The following is a 16,562-nucleotide window of genomic DNA, read 5'->3' as shown; positions in this document are numbered from 1 at the left end:
AAAAATGGAAAGCAGTTTTGCAAGAGTCCAGAATTAAATTGATTTTAGTGCCTTTATTACATATGAAATATACTTTATATAAGGTTTTTATATAAATATAATACTAGTATAAAAATATATAAAAGAACGATGAGATGTACTGAAGTTATTTAGGAATCTCATCTCAATAATTTCGATAACGTCACAGAAAATTCTCCAACGAATACTCCAACTCTCGACCAACAGCTCTCATCTCTATGAAAATGTATTGGAAAATGCTGTCGTGAAGTAATGATCCAAGTGTAATAGTCAAATTTGAAATAAAAAGTGAATACTATCATCAGTGAAGTTAAATGCGAGGTTCAGTTGAAGTGAGAATTTATAATTCTTTGAATGAACTGAATAATTACAGGTCAAAAGAATAGAAATAACTTAAAAACTTGATACATATTACAAAAAATAGCGGAGGGTAGAATAGAGGTGTATGTCAGAGTTGCAATGCTGATTATAATTTGTGATTAATGTGTAACAATTTTCTGAAAATAAATAGCTCGATATATTTGATGAATAAACTTTCCTTAATTTTTATTGACAATTGTGCTTAAATTGGCAATATTAGCGACTTGAATGCAGATATTATTTTAATTTCATTGTAATTCGAATTATATTTTATACATTTAGATTCCAATTAGAATTTGTTCGCATTCCAATTCAAATTGGACCATTTCAGCAACTCTATAGAAGTATATAGGTATATAAGTGCGTTATGTGTGTTAGGACAAAATCGATTTACAACTGTCAGAATTTTTCTGTTTATCGATTTTGTGATAAGAGAATTTTGGAAAAGTTTTCTTCTTGAATGAACAGAAGTATCATCGTATCTTCATAGTCGTCCTGATTAATTTGCCGTTGAAGTTGTGTTGGATTGCGAAAGAGTACACTGGATTTAAATAATGAATTTAGACTTTGCGAAATTGTGTGGCAAACACGGTGCCATTTATGAAGCATATTACAAACAGGTACGGAGGAGGGTTGACATGGAATAATTTGTTCTGTTGCGTACAACCGCTGTGTGCAGCGGATACGCCTATTGATTTTTACTTATACTTTTGTCGTGTTAATGGTTTAATTTGTGTTTGTATTGTTGTTTTCAATCTTCGTAAATGTGTAGATTGACCCAAAGGGTTCTGGTGCTATAGAAGCGATGACGGCTGCGAAATTTTTAAAAAAATCTGGACTTAGTGATGTTGTGCTTAGCCGTGTTTGGGATTTGTCCGATCCTAATGGAAAGGGGTTTCTGGATAAACCTGGTTTCTTTGTTGCATTAAAACTCGTGTCACTGGCTCAGGCAGGTCAAGTGATAAATATGAGTAATATATATACAGAAACAGCGAATCCACCAAAAGTTGTAAGTAAAACATTTCTAAATACTATACAAAAAAGGACAATTTATTATTATTTAATGGATTACACAACTAAATGCATGTTTATCATAGCACTAAATACTTTGAATTTAATTTATTTCTAATTATAATTTTACCAAATATATTTTGAAAAATTAACAAAAAATATTTAAATTGTCATCTATTTCTTCTTATAGGGTGATATCCCAAAAATTTTACCACCTCGCATACAGCCAGTTCCAGTGGCGAGCGGAGGGATTGTAAGTGGCGATTGGTCTATTAGTGTTATAGATCGTTTGAAATATGAGCAACTTTTCGAGACCTTAAAACCCATGAACGGAATGTTGGCGGGTAACAAAGTCAAGGGTGTGCTTATGGACTCGAAACTGCCTATGGATACTTTAGGAAAAATTTGGGATTTAGCCGATCAGGACAAAGACGGTAACCTAGATAAGCATGAATTTATCGTTGCTATGCATCTAGTTTATCAAACATTGGAAAAACGAACTGTGCCGGATGTGCTACCACCAGAATTGCGCAAGCCAAATTCCGGAGGTGGACCACCTCCAAAGCCGGCTCCGCCAATTGTGTCAAGCAATTCTGCAACGATGCCTCGTGCCCCAAGTGGTGAAGGATTTGGGGATGGTGGTTTTGTGGCTAACTTTCCCAAAGATATAGCACCTCCTCCAGCTATACCACCGCTGCCTGTCGCGATACCAACAATGACACGTGTTCCACCTGTCGGTGCAAGTGGTGTGCAGTCACAACCACTTATATCAACCGATCCGCTTATACCCATCGGCGCGCCACCCTCCGTAACAGCTAGTGCTGATTGGGTTGTTAGTCCAGCTGAGCTGAAACGTTTCGAAATAACATTTAGAGATTCAGATCGAGATAAAGATGGGCTTGTATCGGGGCTTGAAGTGAAGAATGTGTTCATACAATCGGGAGTACCTCAAAACTGTTTAGCACACATTTGGTGAGTATGAAAAGAAAATCGAATTAAGTAAAACTAAAGAAGCTGAGCAATTATTAACATTTTGTTTAAAAAAGTTTTAAGGGTTCGGTTTAAATGTTCGATTTAATACTCGTGAAAACGATCTTATTTAACATTAATATATAGTTAGCAGGTCAAATGTTTTATCATGCAATTATTGTGTTTTCACAGGGCTCTTTGTGACACAAACCAGTCAGGAAAATTAACTCTTGAGCAATTCGCTTTGGCTATGTGGATGGTGGAACGTAAACAGAAGGGCATCGAGCCACCTCAAGTACTGACAGCCAACATGGTACCACCGTCTATGCGCAGCATCGTATCTGGTGTAGATTTGCAACCACAAGTAAACCGAATTCAAACATTTTTTCTTATTAATTACTTCTATCGTATATAATTCATGAACAGGAACCTAAACCGACTTATTCTAATCCTGAGCTAGAGATGATTTCTAAGGAAATCGAGGAGCTCGCAAAGGAGCGACGTGCTTTGGAAACAGAAATCGCACAGAAAGAAGCAGATATTCGCATTAAATCAGGAGAAGTTCGTAGCCTACAGGTTAGTAATACGTGCATGCATTTAAAACTAAAAATACTATTGAAGAATACTTTTGTTTGCAGAGCGAATTAGATACATTGTCAGCAACTCTAAAACAGTTGGAAAATCAACGTGGTGAAGCACAGAAACGTTTGGATGACTTGAAAGCACAGGTAACTGCTGAATGCATAGTTTTAATGTATCATTTACTATATTGAAAGTTTTAAGCTCGCTTGCTCAAAAAAGATTACATATAGTTTAATAATTACATACATTTTATTTAAATTGGAATTTATTAATTTTTATTTCTTTCATATGTGAAAAAAACATAAAAATTGCTGCACACATTTATCTTATTTTTCTTCGCCGTACGTGTGTGCCTTGCATTATGCTCCTCATTTCTTTGCACCCTCCAACCACTTTTACTACCAAAACATTCGCATCATTGCTCGAAATTGGTTGAAAATTAACAAAAACATACTCATTAGAGCATTGACTACCAGACGGTACTACAAAACATGACTTTAGATATAGCTCAGTTAAGATTTCAGGTTTGTTTGATTTATGATTTTCCCTATGATTTGTTTTTTGTTATTGTTTCGTTCATTTGGTATTGTTTACCACGTTGCTCACACTTTAAATGATCTGTTGTTCTTGTCACCGTTTTATTGATTTAATTTGCTTTTATGACTTTGATTGTATGTTTGTTTAGCACAAAAAATATTGCCCAATATTATAACAGACACTAGTGTTTGTACGCATTCCACATTATCTAACATGTATTTGTACATTGGAGTAAATTAAATGTATTTGTTTACGGCACGACTGTATGGAAAAAGTATATTTGTAGTTTGCTTAAGTTTTTTATGCCTAAACCAAAAATGTAAGGCTTCATTACTTCATTATAGGTGACCAAAATACGTGATCAATGTCAAAAACAAGAGGAAACTATAAACGAACAAGAAGGTGAACTAAATGCAAAACGATCTGAGTTGCAAAAATTAAAGGACGAGGAGTCAGCGTTACAAAAGGAATACGATCAGAATAACCGCGAACTGCAGAAGTTAACACAACATTTACAAAATACACAATTACAAATTAGTTCGGTATGACCAACTAATTATACTGTTATTTTCAAAAATAAATTAATTTTTCACACACCGCAGGTACGCTCGATGGTAACACAATTGATGGAAACTCAACGTCAAATGACTGATGCATTGTTGATGTGTCGTGCGGCCATCTCAAATCAAGACGCTGAGTTAGTATCCGAGTATCAATTGAAAATCGAACCCGATTTCAATGAGGCGCGCCAAACACTCGAAAAGAAAATTGAGGAACCGAAAGGGGACGATCCATTTGGCGAAAATAGCACTGTAGAATCAACAACGAAAGCTACAAACGGATTCGCCAGTAATGGCTTTGGCAATGACCCGTTCACAGCTAATAGCGGCAGTGCAACAATTGGTCGCAGTGGATTTGATGACAGCTTTACGGCTACAAGTGGATTCGGAGATAGCGGATTCGATGGATTCGGGAGCAATAGCGGCTTCGGTCAGCCCACGAAGGATCCGTTCGGCGGCGATGCTTTCGGCGCAAATAAACCTAGTAATGCAATAACGCCTGAGGTGAGTATAATATTCGAATAAACGTAGAATTTGTTGTTATTTAATATTTATAATTTAACTATTAACATTATAGCAACCGGGTAAAGATGACTTCGGTAGTGATCCATTTGCTGCGTTACATGCGCCTACCGGCCAAGGTCAAGTGTTGAGCCCAAATGCCCAAAAATCTGGACCACCACCGAGGCCTGAGTCGCCAAGTCCAGCATTGCCACCAAAGAAATCGAAGGTGCCACCACCGCGTCCAGCACCACCTCGCCCAATGCAGGTTAGTTAGACGAAAAATTGTGAATGATAAAAGTTATGTTAGTAATAAATCTAGAGCGTTATCTTCGTCGTCTTCATTTGATAGAATAATAATTTTTGAAATAGATTTTAAATTTTCTGCACTGAACTCTTTCTTATTAATAAATGTGTATGTAATATTGCAGGGACCGGCACGACCTGCTCAACCAGCTGCGGACGCATTCGGTTCTAATACATCTAGCGGAGGTGGTGGTTTTGCTGACTTTGCAGATTTCGACAATAAGGTTGGTAACAATTTTACAGTACGTTGGGATCGTTGGTAATGCATGCATGCCACACACTGGCACTAACATATTCCTTAGACATAATCCCGAAATCATTTTTTGTCCTTAGACCTAACATAAATAACACCATGTTTTATAGTTATCAAAATTCAATTTTGGTTTATTTTAAGTAGCTGATTTTGTTGTTAAGTTTTGTTTTTTGTTTATAACACCATTTGCTAACCAATAAAATTTGAAGTACAATTTTAAGTTAAAGAAACAAAAAGGTAATTTACCAATTTATTTTGATTTATAGCATGAACAACTCATTACGAAATTCACACGGCAAAACTATTTATTATCTTTATTTAATTGTGATGAGGCAGTCGTTAATTACACACTTCTGCACCAGTGATAGAATATATACCCCTTAAAAAGTTGTTTTCATCGTTTTTAATTTGATTGTTCGCTTGCAAATGTCTTAGTTGTTGTGTTAATTTAAACAATGCAAAGTTGTTTTCAAGCCAGCGTTCCTAATTCATTTTTGTAGTAAATTCTTCCACCATTGTGTTCAACTTACCGATAAAACTAACAGTGCGCTTCCATTTTCTGAAACTCTATTTGCAGTGAACATCATATTATCAATCACGTTTATATAAATATTAAGTAAAAGTTATTTAACTATAAGTGTTTTTTCTTATCAAAACAAAGAAGACAAAAGATAAACCATAACATACGAATGCATACCCATTAATCCATATATCTATTATACTTAGAAAATGAAGGAAATGAATGAGAAACATAAGATAAAGAGTCGTTAATATTCTTAGTTAATTTAAATATAAATTATGATAAAAAAGCATAAAATCGAACAATTCCAAAGCAACTATAGGTAAATTGTATTATGAAATGAATAATGAAAATAGTATTCAATATTATCATATTCCCACTAATACTTAACATATTACACTCGTTCACGTACCTAACCAAATATACTACTGCTATCCAATGGGTAAAAGAGAAAGCTTCAATGCTTCGTTTACGTGTTGTAAGGGCCTCTACATATTTTTTAGCAATCTTATGCCGACTAGTTAATAAAGAATTGAGTATGTGTTTATCCAAATGCGATAGAATCGCTTTCCTTAACCATGTACTGAAGAGAAAAGGATTTGTCAAAAACACGAAAATCAAACATTCCAGGCTTATATGCAAATCAATAAACGAGCATATGAGTCTTCAAAAAGTTTAAATTTGTTTAAATTGTTACATTTATTTGCCTTAACAGCATTACATTGCATAACACCATAACATTAACAGTAACTACTCTAATATTTACTTATATTAAACTGTGTTGTATTTTGGCAAGATGCTTCATTACATGGTTAAATGAGGATTTATCACGTTATTGTTCATTAATTAATTGAAAATTAACAGCTAACCAATTAGTATGATTTTTAAACTACTTAACTTTAATCGTTAAATACTAGTATTGTGAAAATTATTATGCTACAATGTTGAAACGAAACAATAACTATAAAAAATTTTAGGTCCTCTCTCACACTATATCATTGAAAGCATACACAAATACTGTTAAAAACAAAGTATTATACCGATATCATTTAGATTTTAAAATATGTAGCATACAGTGTGAAATGGAACATATTTCAATTATTAATAGTATATGTGCAATCGAAATTGTATTAACTATGCTTTTTAAGCAAAATTTCGGCGAATTTTTTGTATTTGAAATTTTCATGCATGATAATGGTATGAGAGATGAAAGCGAGATATTATGTTAGAGCTATGTTTTAACAAAATCTTGTACATAGTACATAACATAAGAGCCAACACTCTCGTCTACACACTTTTAAGGCTAATTATTATCACCATTATGTTATTTTAATATATTCTTTGGGTCACAGTTGAGTCTTTTGAGATCAGTTTACACATAAAACATTATTCCGAGATTAAATGTATAACCGACATAGGACTGTCAACTCGAATTTCGAAACATATTACCGAAATCATACGCAAATTTTGTAAATTGAATAGAGCTGATGGCCCAATCCCCCTGTGTTTTGTATTTCTATTTAACAAATTCAATTTAATTTTCTTAATACATAAAAGTATCCCTCAATTTCAAATATGAAAATTTACGCTCAATGAGGGGTGTCAATAGTTAAACGGTACTATTTCATTACAGACTTTGTTACCCTTACTACTCACCACTTTTGCGTTTGTTTTGCATAATTTTCAATAGCTTTTTCTTTGCATTCTTTTACGAGTGGTATATACATAAAAAATAAAGTATAAATCCGTATGTCTTTGAAGGATTTTCAAATTTCGAAATGTTTTTTTTTTATTTTTGCAAGAGTAATGTAGATGTTCATAGCGCAGCATGAACTCTGCATATTCATCAAAATGTATTTGTATATACTCGTGTTTTCAATAAAACTGTACAAATTAATACTCATGCGTATATAAAACAAAAACGAAGACCAGTAATCATTTCGCATATTCGTAAATGTTAAATATTCAAATAAGTCTATATGTATGTATATCCTTAAATCCCATTGGTCATACATGGAGGAGCACACCGTATTTTTCATTGCATCTGCACAATACCTTGATTGTGTAAGCAAGGATTTATCTAAGCGTTGAAGACGTTCATTACTTATTATTGTATTGTATTGTATGTTACAAAACGAACTATAGCCGCATATTAAAAACATAGAAAATAATAATAAAATGCCTACATAAATATATAAAAAACAAACAAAAAAAAAAGGAAAATGGAATTATTAAAAGAAATAGCTTATGACTATTACAATGGCATAAAACTAAAATTGATGATTTCATTTCACCAAATATTGAGAGAAATAAAAGTAATTAATGCAAAGTTCTGATTCACCTTGGTCTTCTTATTAAATCATAAATTTGATCAATACAGTTGAATTTTGATGTATGTTACAGCGTTGTTTCACATATTGAATATTTTAGTAGTCATTTGAAAATCTGCATAGTTATAGAAATGGCTAAGTAGGTCTGTACAAAAGTAAGTAAATACAAAAACAATTTCCTGTGTATGTTATGGTTTTGGAGTTTTAAATAAACTATTTATTTTCATTTTAGTTCATCTTATTCAATTTAATTTGTATGTATTTATGTTATAGTTTATTTTGATTGCACCTTGGATTATTTGCTAACTTTTAATTTTGTAATGTATAACGTGTACACACATTTATATAAAATGTCTAATTTTATTTAATTTCATTTATTTAATTTAATTTTTTCTTTGTTTTGAATTGGTTTTGTTTCTTTTGTTTCATTTCATCTACTCAAATGCACACGCGCTCGTCCACATGCACATCCAATGGCAATTGAACATCAATTTGTTTTTCGAATTTGAATATGGCTTCAGGTCTCGAGCATTCCACCGCCTATAACATTCCCTTCACAATTAACATCTGCACTCGTGTCACATAACAGTACAAATAGCAACAGCAGTAGCTCATTCGATATGCCCATAATTACAAAGACTGTCACAGCAGTCTCCACCACTGCATTCGCATCGGTTTCAAGTTCATCACCACCAACATCAGTGTCTACATTAACGGCAATTGCAAACAATTCCAACAACTCATCTACAACGTCCTCGTCTATCACTGATAACTTAACGCGTTCCATCACACCGCTGCAACAGACGTCCGCTGTTACGTCTCTGTTCGTGAGTAAACCGAGCGAAACGGTAGGAGCTGATACACCCGTAGAAAATGTGCGTCAAAGCCGAGCATCTATTATTAGTGGGCCGACAGATTTTTCAGATGATCCCTTCAAGGACTATCGCTATGAGGATCCATTCAGTATTAAAGACCCATTCGCGGATGATGAAGATATAGATACGGATCCCGAGAAGATTTTTAAGGACGATTTTTCAGGTGATATATTATTGATTTTTAGTTATTAATTATTTTTCTTTTCTGTTTATTTTATTCAATGCAATTATGAATTATACGATAATGATTTTACGATATAAAACATTTTTGTTTTAGACGATGATAAGGGCAAGGCCTCATCCACAGGTTTTACAGTAAGCAGCACCAATACACAAGCCTTTGCAGTTGGCAATAAATCTGCAACTCCATTGAGTGCTGACTTTCTTGATCAGTTCGATGCGTTCAATTTGAATCCTAGTCCTGTACCTTCCCAACAGTCTTCAACATCGGGCGGGTTGACGGGCATAGGTTTTGGTAGTGGGGGTCGGAGTAGTATTAGTAGCTCAAGTAAGAAATCGAATAGCGTTACACCCATTCCACATGCAACAGCAGGTGTCGCTAGTGGTGACGGCGGTAGTTTATTTGATGACTTTGACAATTTCGATGCATTTGGAGCTACGAAATCAAAACCAACAGTTCCGCTGTCTTCGTTGGGTGATCTGGAGGACGCTTTCAAAAGCAGCAGCTCTCACGAGCCCACAGCCAAGGAAAATGATTCCTTCTTCGAAGCATTTAATGATAATTTTGATAACAATTCTAATCGTGATACGAAAACAAATACGATCACTGGCAAGTCCAAGACAACCATTTTCGATCCCTTTGGTGACAGTAAGACAAATTTGGATGCATTTGATGCCTTTGGCACTTCAAAAAGTAGTGAGTCAACAGTTGTGGATCCTAAAGGAAATTCGGCAATTACCAAATCATCGAAAGTGTTTGACGACTTTAATGACAATACATTCGAAGATGATTTCTTTAAGATAAAAGACAGCAACGCAAATGCTAGCTTTGATGCAAAGTTGACAACAACACCGGCAAATAATGCTCAGACTAAAGATGATAACTTCGCGAAATTCGATGCGTTCAGCAGTAGTCATAATTTCACAAACGATTTTGATACTGCTTTAAACAATTCAAAGAATTTAACTCATAATGAGGAGACAAAATATTTTTCGGCATTTGCTACAGATGCACTAGGAGCAACGGCGTTAACGAAAGTACAAAATGTCACAACTCTAAGCAAAGTCTCAAATCCGGATGTAGCTCTTGCTGTGGGTGGCGCAGGTGGTGCGGGTGGTGAAAATGGCGATAAAGTTGCAGAGAAATTCGCTGCCGACTACTCCAAAGCCGATACGTTCGATTTGGACTTGCAGGAGGCGCTTAAACGCAGTATGCTGGAAAATTAAGAATTGATATTAAAACTCGACATACCACTTTGTATAATTATTATTAATTTCAATGTATTTATAACTTTATATATTCCGCTGTTATAAATATATTGTAAAAGAAATAGTAATACTATAGTCCGCCATAACTAAATGGAAATTAGACATATATAATTAGGAATATGGGCGTGGCCCGTTAAACGATTCACTTAATGGTGATAAAAATCTTATTTATATATCACTTATGATCGCTTTTGCTCAGATTTTGTACTCATAATTTTATTTACATCATAAATAATTATTTTACACTTTAAAAATACCTGTTAAACACCTTTTTTTTTGCATAGAATTGTATTTGTGTTGAGTATCATATTATATAACTAGTTTTGTAAAATTTGTCTCTGGAAATCATTATTCATGCGTTTAAAAATTGTATTTCGGATTTTGAATTTGGATTATTGGATGGCGACGAATATGTCAATGTTTGTTTTCAAAATAAGGAACTCACATACAATCCTAACGTAATCCATTTCGTACAGTACAGTCTTTAATACGCATATTTTGATTTTCAACAAAGAATTATATCAGAATTCCATAACTTAAATTTGTATTATTTACCTTATAAATTATTTTTGATTAGCTATACGAAAAACTTATCATTTACATTAATATTTATAATAAAATGCAAAGCATGCTTATACACACATAAACATACTAAAACAATATGTTTAAAACTTATGAGGAAAATATATAATGAGAAAAACGAAACGACTGAGATAGTAAGCAAAATTGGAGAACAACAAAAGTAAGGAAAGGATTTAAATAGGACTGGTAGGAACCACAACAGGCATGAAATCGACTAACGATTTAGTTCAAATAGTCCATGTCATTGTTCAACAATTTTGTTGTTCTTCTGTCATTTCAAAATATGTTGTCACAAATTTTTAAACAAAACCTGAACTAGAAACCGGTTCTAGAGACAAAAAAGTTCACACCACTAGTTTGAAGTTGTTTTTATACTACATCAGCTGATTTTGTTACCGTAATGAATTTTGATAAGCAATAAAGGGTGGCACAAATATTTTTAAACATTCTATTCTTAAATCTTAAGAGCCACAATTTATTAGAATAAAATATTCTGAAATTTATTTAAAAAAGACTAAAAAAACGTTTGCTATTTTAGACAATCAAATGTTTTCAACGTTTAAATTGTTGTGTCAAATTTCGTGATTTTTGGTAATTGCAGTCACCCTGCTGCCAGCGCAACCACTAAAATGTTGAGAACTATTTCGCCGATAGCCAGCTGAAATTTGCAAATATAGTTTAGATTTTAATTTTAGCCAAATTGTGAAATTATCTAGAAAATATTGCAAAAATACACGAAAAGACGAAGATACTAACAACTTGTCTCGTGGCGAAATTAGACAGTACGTTTTTGAGGAGCGTTGAGGAAGATCGTGTTTTATTTAACTTATTGGAGCGCTATAAAAAGGAATTGGACATGGCGACAGCCAAAATATCCACATTTACACCTAAAAACTATGAATATGATTGTACTCGTAAATGTCGTTACGTTGAGCATGCAAATCGAATTACTGCAGCGTTAACCAAACGTTCAATTGAAGACGAATACCTTGGGGCATATATTGCAAAGACCTGCGCTAACTATACTGATATAGTAGATGATCTGGTAAAGTCAACGTTTGAAATATGTACTTTTTATTTACGTTTTTACGATGATTTTTTTATTTACTTCCAGGGTCGATCCGCAGTGCATTTGGCCGCATCTGTTAATCGTTATGCCATACTCGAGTGGTTGCTTAATCAGGTATGCTTGATTTTTTTGTTTATAAACATACATATGTATAGTAACGAAACTATATTTTGAATATTAAGGGAGCCATCATAAACAGTCGTGATTATGAATCTGGAAGTAGTGCTCTCCATCGTGCAATCTATTATGGATGTATTGATTGTGCCGTTCTTCTTTTGCGTTACGGCGCTAGTCCAGAACTTTTGGATGATGACACTCGTTGTGCTTTACAGAATGTTTGTCGAGCGCGTGATTTTCCTATTTTTGCGTCTGTGTAAGTAATAACATATACCTGTATCGGAGTTGCTTATGCCATCAAAGCCTTAGACCATTATTATCATATTTTTTTTCTAATTGCAGACCCAGCAGCAACGAAATATTAGTTTGGGGAACAAATAAAAATTATAATTTGGGAACGGGAAATTCGGAACCGACAAATACGCCACAGTCGGTTGACTTCTTTCGCAAGGAACACATATCAATTGAAAATGTTGCTCTCGGCGCTTACCACAGTTTATTTTTGGATAAAAAAGGAATACTTTACGCGGTGGGGCATGGAGAGGGTGGCCGTTTAGGTGCATGTATATGCTGAAATTTGTGGAAATTATATTTTAATTAAAAATTGCCTTATACCAAAATAGGAAATGGTGTTGAGCATAGCCTTGCTACACCTAAAAAGGTGAAGATTCCCAAAAAAAGCTATGGAGAACGTATAATATGCATAAGCGCATCTCGAAAACATTCGCTTTTGCTAACAGATAATTCTGCAGTATTTGCCTGTGGCTTGAACGAGGATAAACAATTGGGAGTGCGAGACGCGGGTGACAAATTATCAGTTTTTCGAGAAGTAATAACATTGCGTGACTTAAATGTTTCTGGGCTGGTGCGTGTAATTGCCAGAGATTTCCACTCAATCGCCTACTCAGAACAAAGCATTTATATATGGGGCACTAACCACGGTCAAATGGGTATAGACGTTGATGTGAAAACTGTACCCTTACCAAAACAAGTAAATATAAATAATTTAAAAATAATGCTTGCAATAATACTTAAATTATTTTCAGTTGAAATTACCATTGAAAACGAATATTGATTTTGTTGAAGGCAATAACTCCGCGACTGTGGTTTACACCAAGGAAACAAATATTTTATTATACTTCAATGGCAAAATGCGTACAATCAAACCGCCGAAGTAAGACTATTTTTAATTTCATATGAGCATCTGATTGAAACAACCTGTATTTAATACTTATTTGTAGTTTTGAAGCTTTGAAAAGCATTTCTGTTGTTGGAGGTGACATCGTAAAGTCTGGTAAAGGTACGGCTACCGCTTTGAAATTGCTTATGCTTACGCAAACAAATGTCATATTTCTTTGGTATGAAATGACTCAGCAATTTTACAGGTTTGTACAAATTTCTATTTTACAGTACATTCATTACAACGCACTAACGTCTGCATTCTAAACTCCTTTTAGATGTAATTTTTCGCATATACGCATCTCACAAATCGATAAAATCTTTTACAAAGCCAATCAAGTGTTCATACTTTCGCAAGGCGATGTCTATAAAGGCAAATGTCAACAGGTTCCAGTACCGACTTATATGACAAAAAGCGATACTCAAAAGCATCCCTCATCAACGGCTAATATATGGAGTAGTTGTGATCAGAATCGAACAGAAATCTCTAAAGAACACATGATACGCATTGAGCTGCAACGCTATGCAAGTGTTGATCGGGCCGTCGATATATTCTGTGATGACGATTTCACATCGTTTGCTGTTTTACAGGAATCACATTTGAAATATTTCAAATTACCCAATTTAACGCATGAAGAATACAGTTTCAAAAAACTGTACAATGAAATGGACGAATTCGATACGGTGCATGATGTAGTGTTTCATGTTGACAGTGAAACGTATGCCGCGCACAAATTCTTTGTGTTCGCTCGAGCGCCTGGTTTGCGTGATATTCTCCAATCTTATGAAGATGAACATATCTATCTGAATTTCAAATTAATGACTGGCAAGATGTTCGAATTGATGTTAAAATATATATACACAAATCAATTTCCAAATGAAGATGGTGAGAACAAACAAATTTGAATATTACTTTTATTTTATAATGAATCTTTTCATTTCCTAACATAATTTTATATATTTTTTCTTTTCTACTGTAGATTTAGATAACATTCAACACAGCTTAGGTCCAGATTGTCCAACAGAGCGTGTCGATATTTGCAAACTGTTTTTACAATTCGTTGAAAAATTCAAAATTCAAAATTTAGCAAATTTTCTGCAAAGGTTCGTTGTTAATCATATATCTCTAATTGTGGCTATAATTAACGTCTAAATATTTATTTTACAGTTTTATACAGAAGTCTCCGTTCTATCTACCACAATTAGCGGATAAATCTAAATACCGTTTCAGTCGCCTTTACCACAGTGAATTTCCCGAACTTTATGATGTGCGCATTATTTGCGGTGACGACGTAGTCATACCCGCGCATAAATGCATACTAGTTGCTCGGCTTGAATACTTCAACATGATGTTCACACACACCTGGGCTGAACAGAGCACAATCAATTTGAGCACAATACCACCGGAGTATATGCGCCCTATTGTGGAGTTCTTATACAGCTCTGATGTGGAGCACTTTCGCAAGCAGAACTTCTCCGAAACATTCTTATTTAATATGATTGTGTACTGTGATCAATTCTTTATAGAAAGTTTGCGTAAGGTGTGCGAAATGTTGATATTGGACAAGATAACTATACGGAAATGTGGAGAATTCTTGGATTTTGCTTGCGTGTATAATTGTGAAATATTGAAGTTGGGATGCTTGGAGTTCATTTGCCAGAATTTAGCACGAGTATTGAACTACAAAAGTTTGGATGTGTGCGAACCCGAAGCGCTGAAGTATATAAATGAACATTATAGAAAAACATTTAAGGATGTATTTGACTATCGTATGATAACACCTGATTCAGATGCGGTGGATGATGAATTGTTATTAAGTTTTGTGGATGATTTCCGAATCGATCTGAATTACCGTATGGATGAAGACGAAGTGAGTAATGTTTTATCAAACCTGTGGAGTTTCTTAAGATATTAAGCTACAAATTATTTTTGTATAACACACCAAAGTACAAATAATATCTACTAACTCTATTTTATTAATTATTTTTCCTAGGATGCTATGAATAAATCGACCAAGCAAAAGTCTAAAGACGGCAAATATAACATGAATGCCAAACGTCAATATGAGCTTGAAGCAATATCTTCCATGCTAGAAACAATAAATGTGAATGAAAAAAATCTGAAAGTAGCCCAGGAATCAAAGGCGACAAAAGAAGCTTCAGAGGCTGCGGAAAAACTCCAAGCCGAGGCACGAACTTGGATGAAGGTGGCTGATAAAAAAGAACAAAAGAAACGTCAACCAGTCGATCTTGCGCCCAAAGTCAATGAGTTGTTGAAAGCAGACGATACACCAAAAGTTGAATACGTTTCTCTAACTAAGACGAATGGAGAGAGTACAGCTTCAGTGGCAACTAACAACATTTTAAAAACGCCTGAAAAGTCTTTAGCTGAGGAGCACACTGCAGTCACTCCCAACAAGGGATACAGCTTGAATTTAGCTGACTTCACAACACCACCCTCGCGTGAAAAGCTCTCCCAGAAACAACGCAAGCGACTCTCTTCGGAATCGACTACTTCATGGCGAGCATCGGCAACACCGAACAGCAAACCGGTTAACGTGCCGGCTTTGCCGCCGAATGCTTGGGGTGTTGTCACACAGGCTTCTCCAAGCGCCTACTCCGTTTCCCCGCCCACAGGCAGTATTGCCGACCCAAGTTCGTTTGCGAATATGATGCGAGGCGGCGCAAGCACTGTGAGTAGCAGTAGCCCGGACAATAGTTTTTCACGCATTTTAGCCGATGAACGGAAGCAACGCGATAACTACGAGCGCTTGCGTAACAAATCGCTCGCGCTGACGCAAATAGAAGAACAGGCAATAGCTGAGTTACGTGAATTCTACAATGTTGATAATGTAACGGATGAGCAAATTACAATCGAACGAAAGTCACTGCCAACAACCATGAATTTTGCCGTCTGGCAACGTCATTAAGCCGATAACGGATCGTAGAAGTTTGGAAAAGTGAGATTAAAGGTAACTGCAAATGAAAAGCCAGTGTACAGACCGGCACATTTATATTTGCATAATAATTAGATATAATAGTTATTTTTGTTTTTTTATTAGCTTTACCATTAAAGCTATTATTCCTAGCTTTAGGTTTATTTTATTTTAATCAATTATATTATAGACAAACAGCGTTTTATATTTACATATGTAAGGACTACATAGTTAATAAATATTTCAATCAAACATTTTTAGGTTAAATATACTTTTCAGTTTACAACAAATTCTTAAACACACAACAAAGTACCGTTATGAGGCATTTAAGGCTACTTAACTTTACAATAAAGTACATTTTGAAACCAAAACCCCCTTAGTTGTTAATGAAATAACTGAAAAGCTTAA

The 16,562-nt window shown here is 34.6% G+C and overlaps 2 protein-coding genes and 1 long non-coding RNA gene across 11 annotated transcripts; 2 read left to right on the top strand and 1 right to left on the bottom strand.

Annotated features, from left to right (window-relative positions):
• The first annotated feature begins 189 nt into the window (after positions 1 to 189).
• LOC105221205 (epidermal growth factor receptor substrate 15-like 1) lies at positions 190 to 10,339 on the top strand. Of its 9 annotated transcripts, none has more exons than XM_029046260.2 (14): positions 190 to 350; positions 869 to 998; positions 1,151 to 1,387; positions 1,580 to 2,361; positions 2,551 to 2,722; positions 2,785 to 2,934; positions 2,997 to 3,086; positions 3,402 to 3,464; positions 3,822 to 4,019; positions 4,080 to 4,541; positions 4,615 to 4,806; positions 4,970 to 5,068; positions 8,751 to 8,985; positions 9,100 to 10,339. In XM_029046260.2, exons 2-14 carry the CDS (start codon positions 933 to 935, stop codon positions 10,227 to 10,229), a joined length of 3,876 nt encoding a protein of 1,291 aa, XP_028902093.2. In that variant the 5' UTR covers positions 190 to 350; positions 869 to 932; the 3' UTR covers positions 10,230 to 10,339. The 9 variants fall into 9 exon arrangements, with proteins under 9 accessions (XP_028902093.2, XP_011196284.2, XP_028902092.2 ...); XM_011197982.3 differs by having other exon boundaries at positions 191 to 350; positions 8,469 to 8,985; XM_011197980.3 differs by having other exon boundaries at positions 231 to 350; positions 847 to 998; positions 8,469 to 8,985.
• On the bottom strand, positions 10,039 to 11,216 carry LOC128922814 (uncharacterized). Its single transcript, XR_008472005.1, has 2 exons — positions 10,717 to 11,216; positions 10,039 to 10,217 (listed from the first exon to the last, which is right to left on the bottom strand). It is a non-coding gene; the product is annotated as an uncharacterized LOC128922814 (long non-coding RNA).
• Positions 11,217 to 11,370: 154 nt separating this feature from the next.
• LOC105221204 (inhibitor of Bruton tyrosine kinase) lies at positions 11,371 to 16,524 on the top strand. The gene is made up of 11 exons (XM_011197976.3): positions 11,371 to 11,898; positions 11,968 to 12,036; positions 12,105 to 12,295; positions 12,382 to 12,596; positions 12,663 to 13,030; positions 13,086 to 13,213; positions 13,281 to 13,424; positions 13,497 to 14,104; positions 14,199 to 14,322; positions 14,387 to 15,089; positions 15,213 to 16,524. The coding sequence occupies exons 1-11, from the start codon at positions 11,710 to 11,712 to the stop codon at positions 16,146 to 16,148; spliced, it is 3,675 nt and encodes a 1,224-aa protein (XP_011196278.2). The 5' UTR covers positions 11,371 to 11,709; the 3' UTR covers positions 16,149 to 16,524.
• Positions 16,525 to 16,562: the final 38 nt, after the last annotated feature.

This window comes from Zeugodacus cucurbitae, chromosome 6 (assembly GCF_028554725.1).
Source record: "Zeugodacus cucurbitae isolate PBARC_wt_2022May chromosome 6, idZeuCucr1.2, whole genome shotgun sequence".
Taxonomy (NCBI): domain Eukaryota; kingdom Metazoa; phylum Arthropoda; class Insecta; order Diptera; family Tephritidae; genus Zeugodacus; species Zeugodacus cucurbitae.
Note: the sequence above shows the minus strand (reverse complement) of the source record. Positions and strands in the feature narration are given on the sequence as shown.

Excerpts from the sequence above, each read along its gene's own strand:
- LOC105221205 (XM_011197982.3), top strand. The coding sequence starts at position 933 with ATGAATTTAGACTTTGCGAAATTGTGTGGCAAACACGGTGCCATTTAT. Across the intron at positions 2,362-2,550 it reads AACTGTTTAGCACACATTTG|GGCTCTTTGTGACACAAACC; the intron begins GTGAGTATGAAA and ends GTGTTTTCACAG. Across the intron at positions 2,935-2,996 it reads GAGAAGTTCGTAGCCTACAG|AGCGAATTAGATACATTGTC; the intron begins GTTAGTAATACG and ends TTTTGTTTGCAG.
- LOC105221204 (XM_011197976.3), top strand. The coding sequence starts at position 11,710 with ATGGCGACAGCCAAAATATCCACATTTACACCTAAAAACTATGAATAT. Across the intron at positions 12,296-12,381 it reads TTTCCTATTTTTGCGTCTGT|ACCCAGCAGCAACGAAATAT; the intron begins GTAAGTAATAAC and ends TTCTAATTGCAG. Across the intron at positions 13,214-13,280 it reads CGTACAATCAAACCGCCGAA|TTTTGAAGCTTTGAAAAGCA; the intron begins GTAAGACTATTT and ends ACTTATTTGTAG.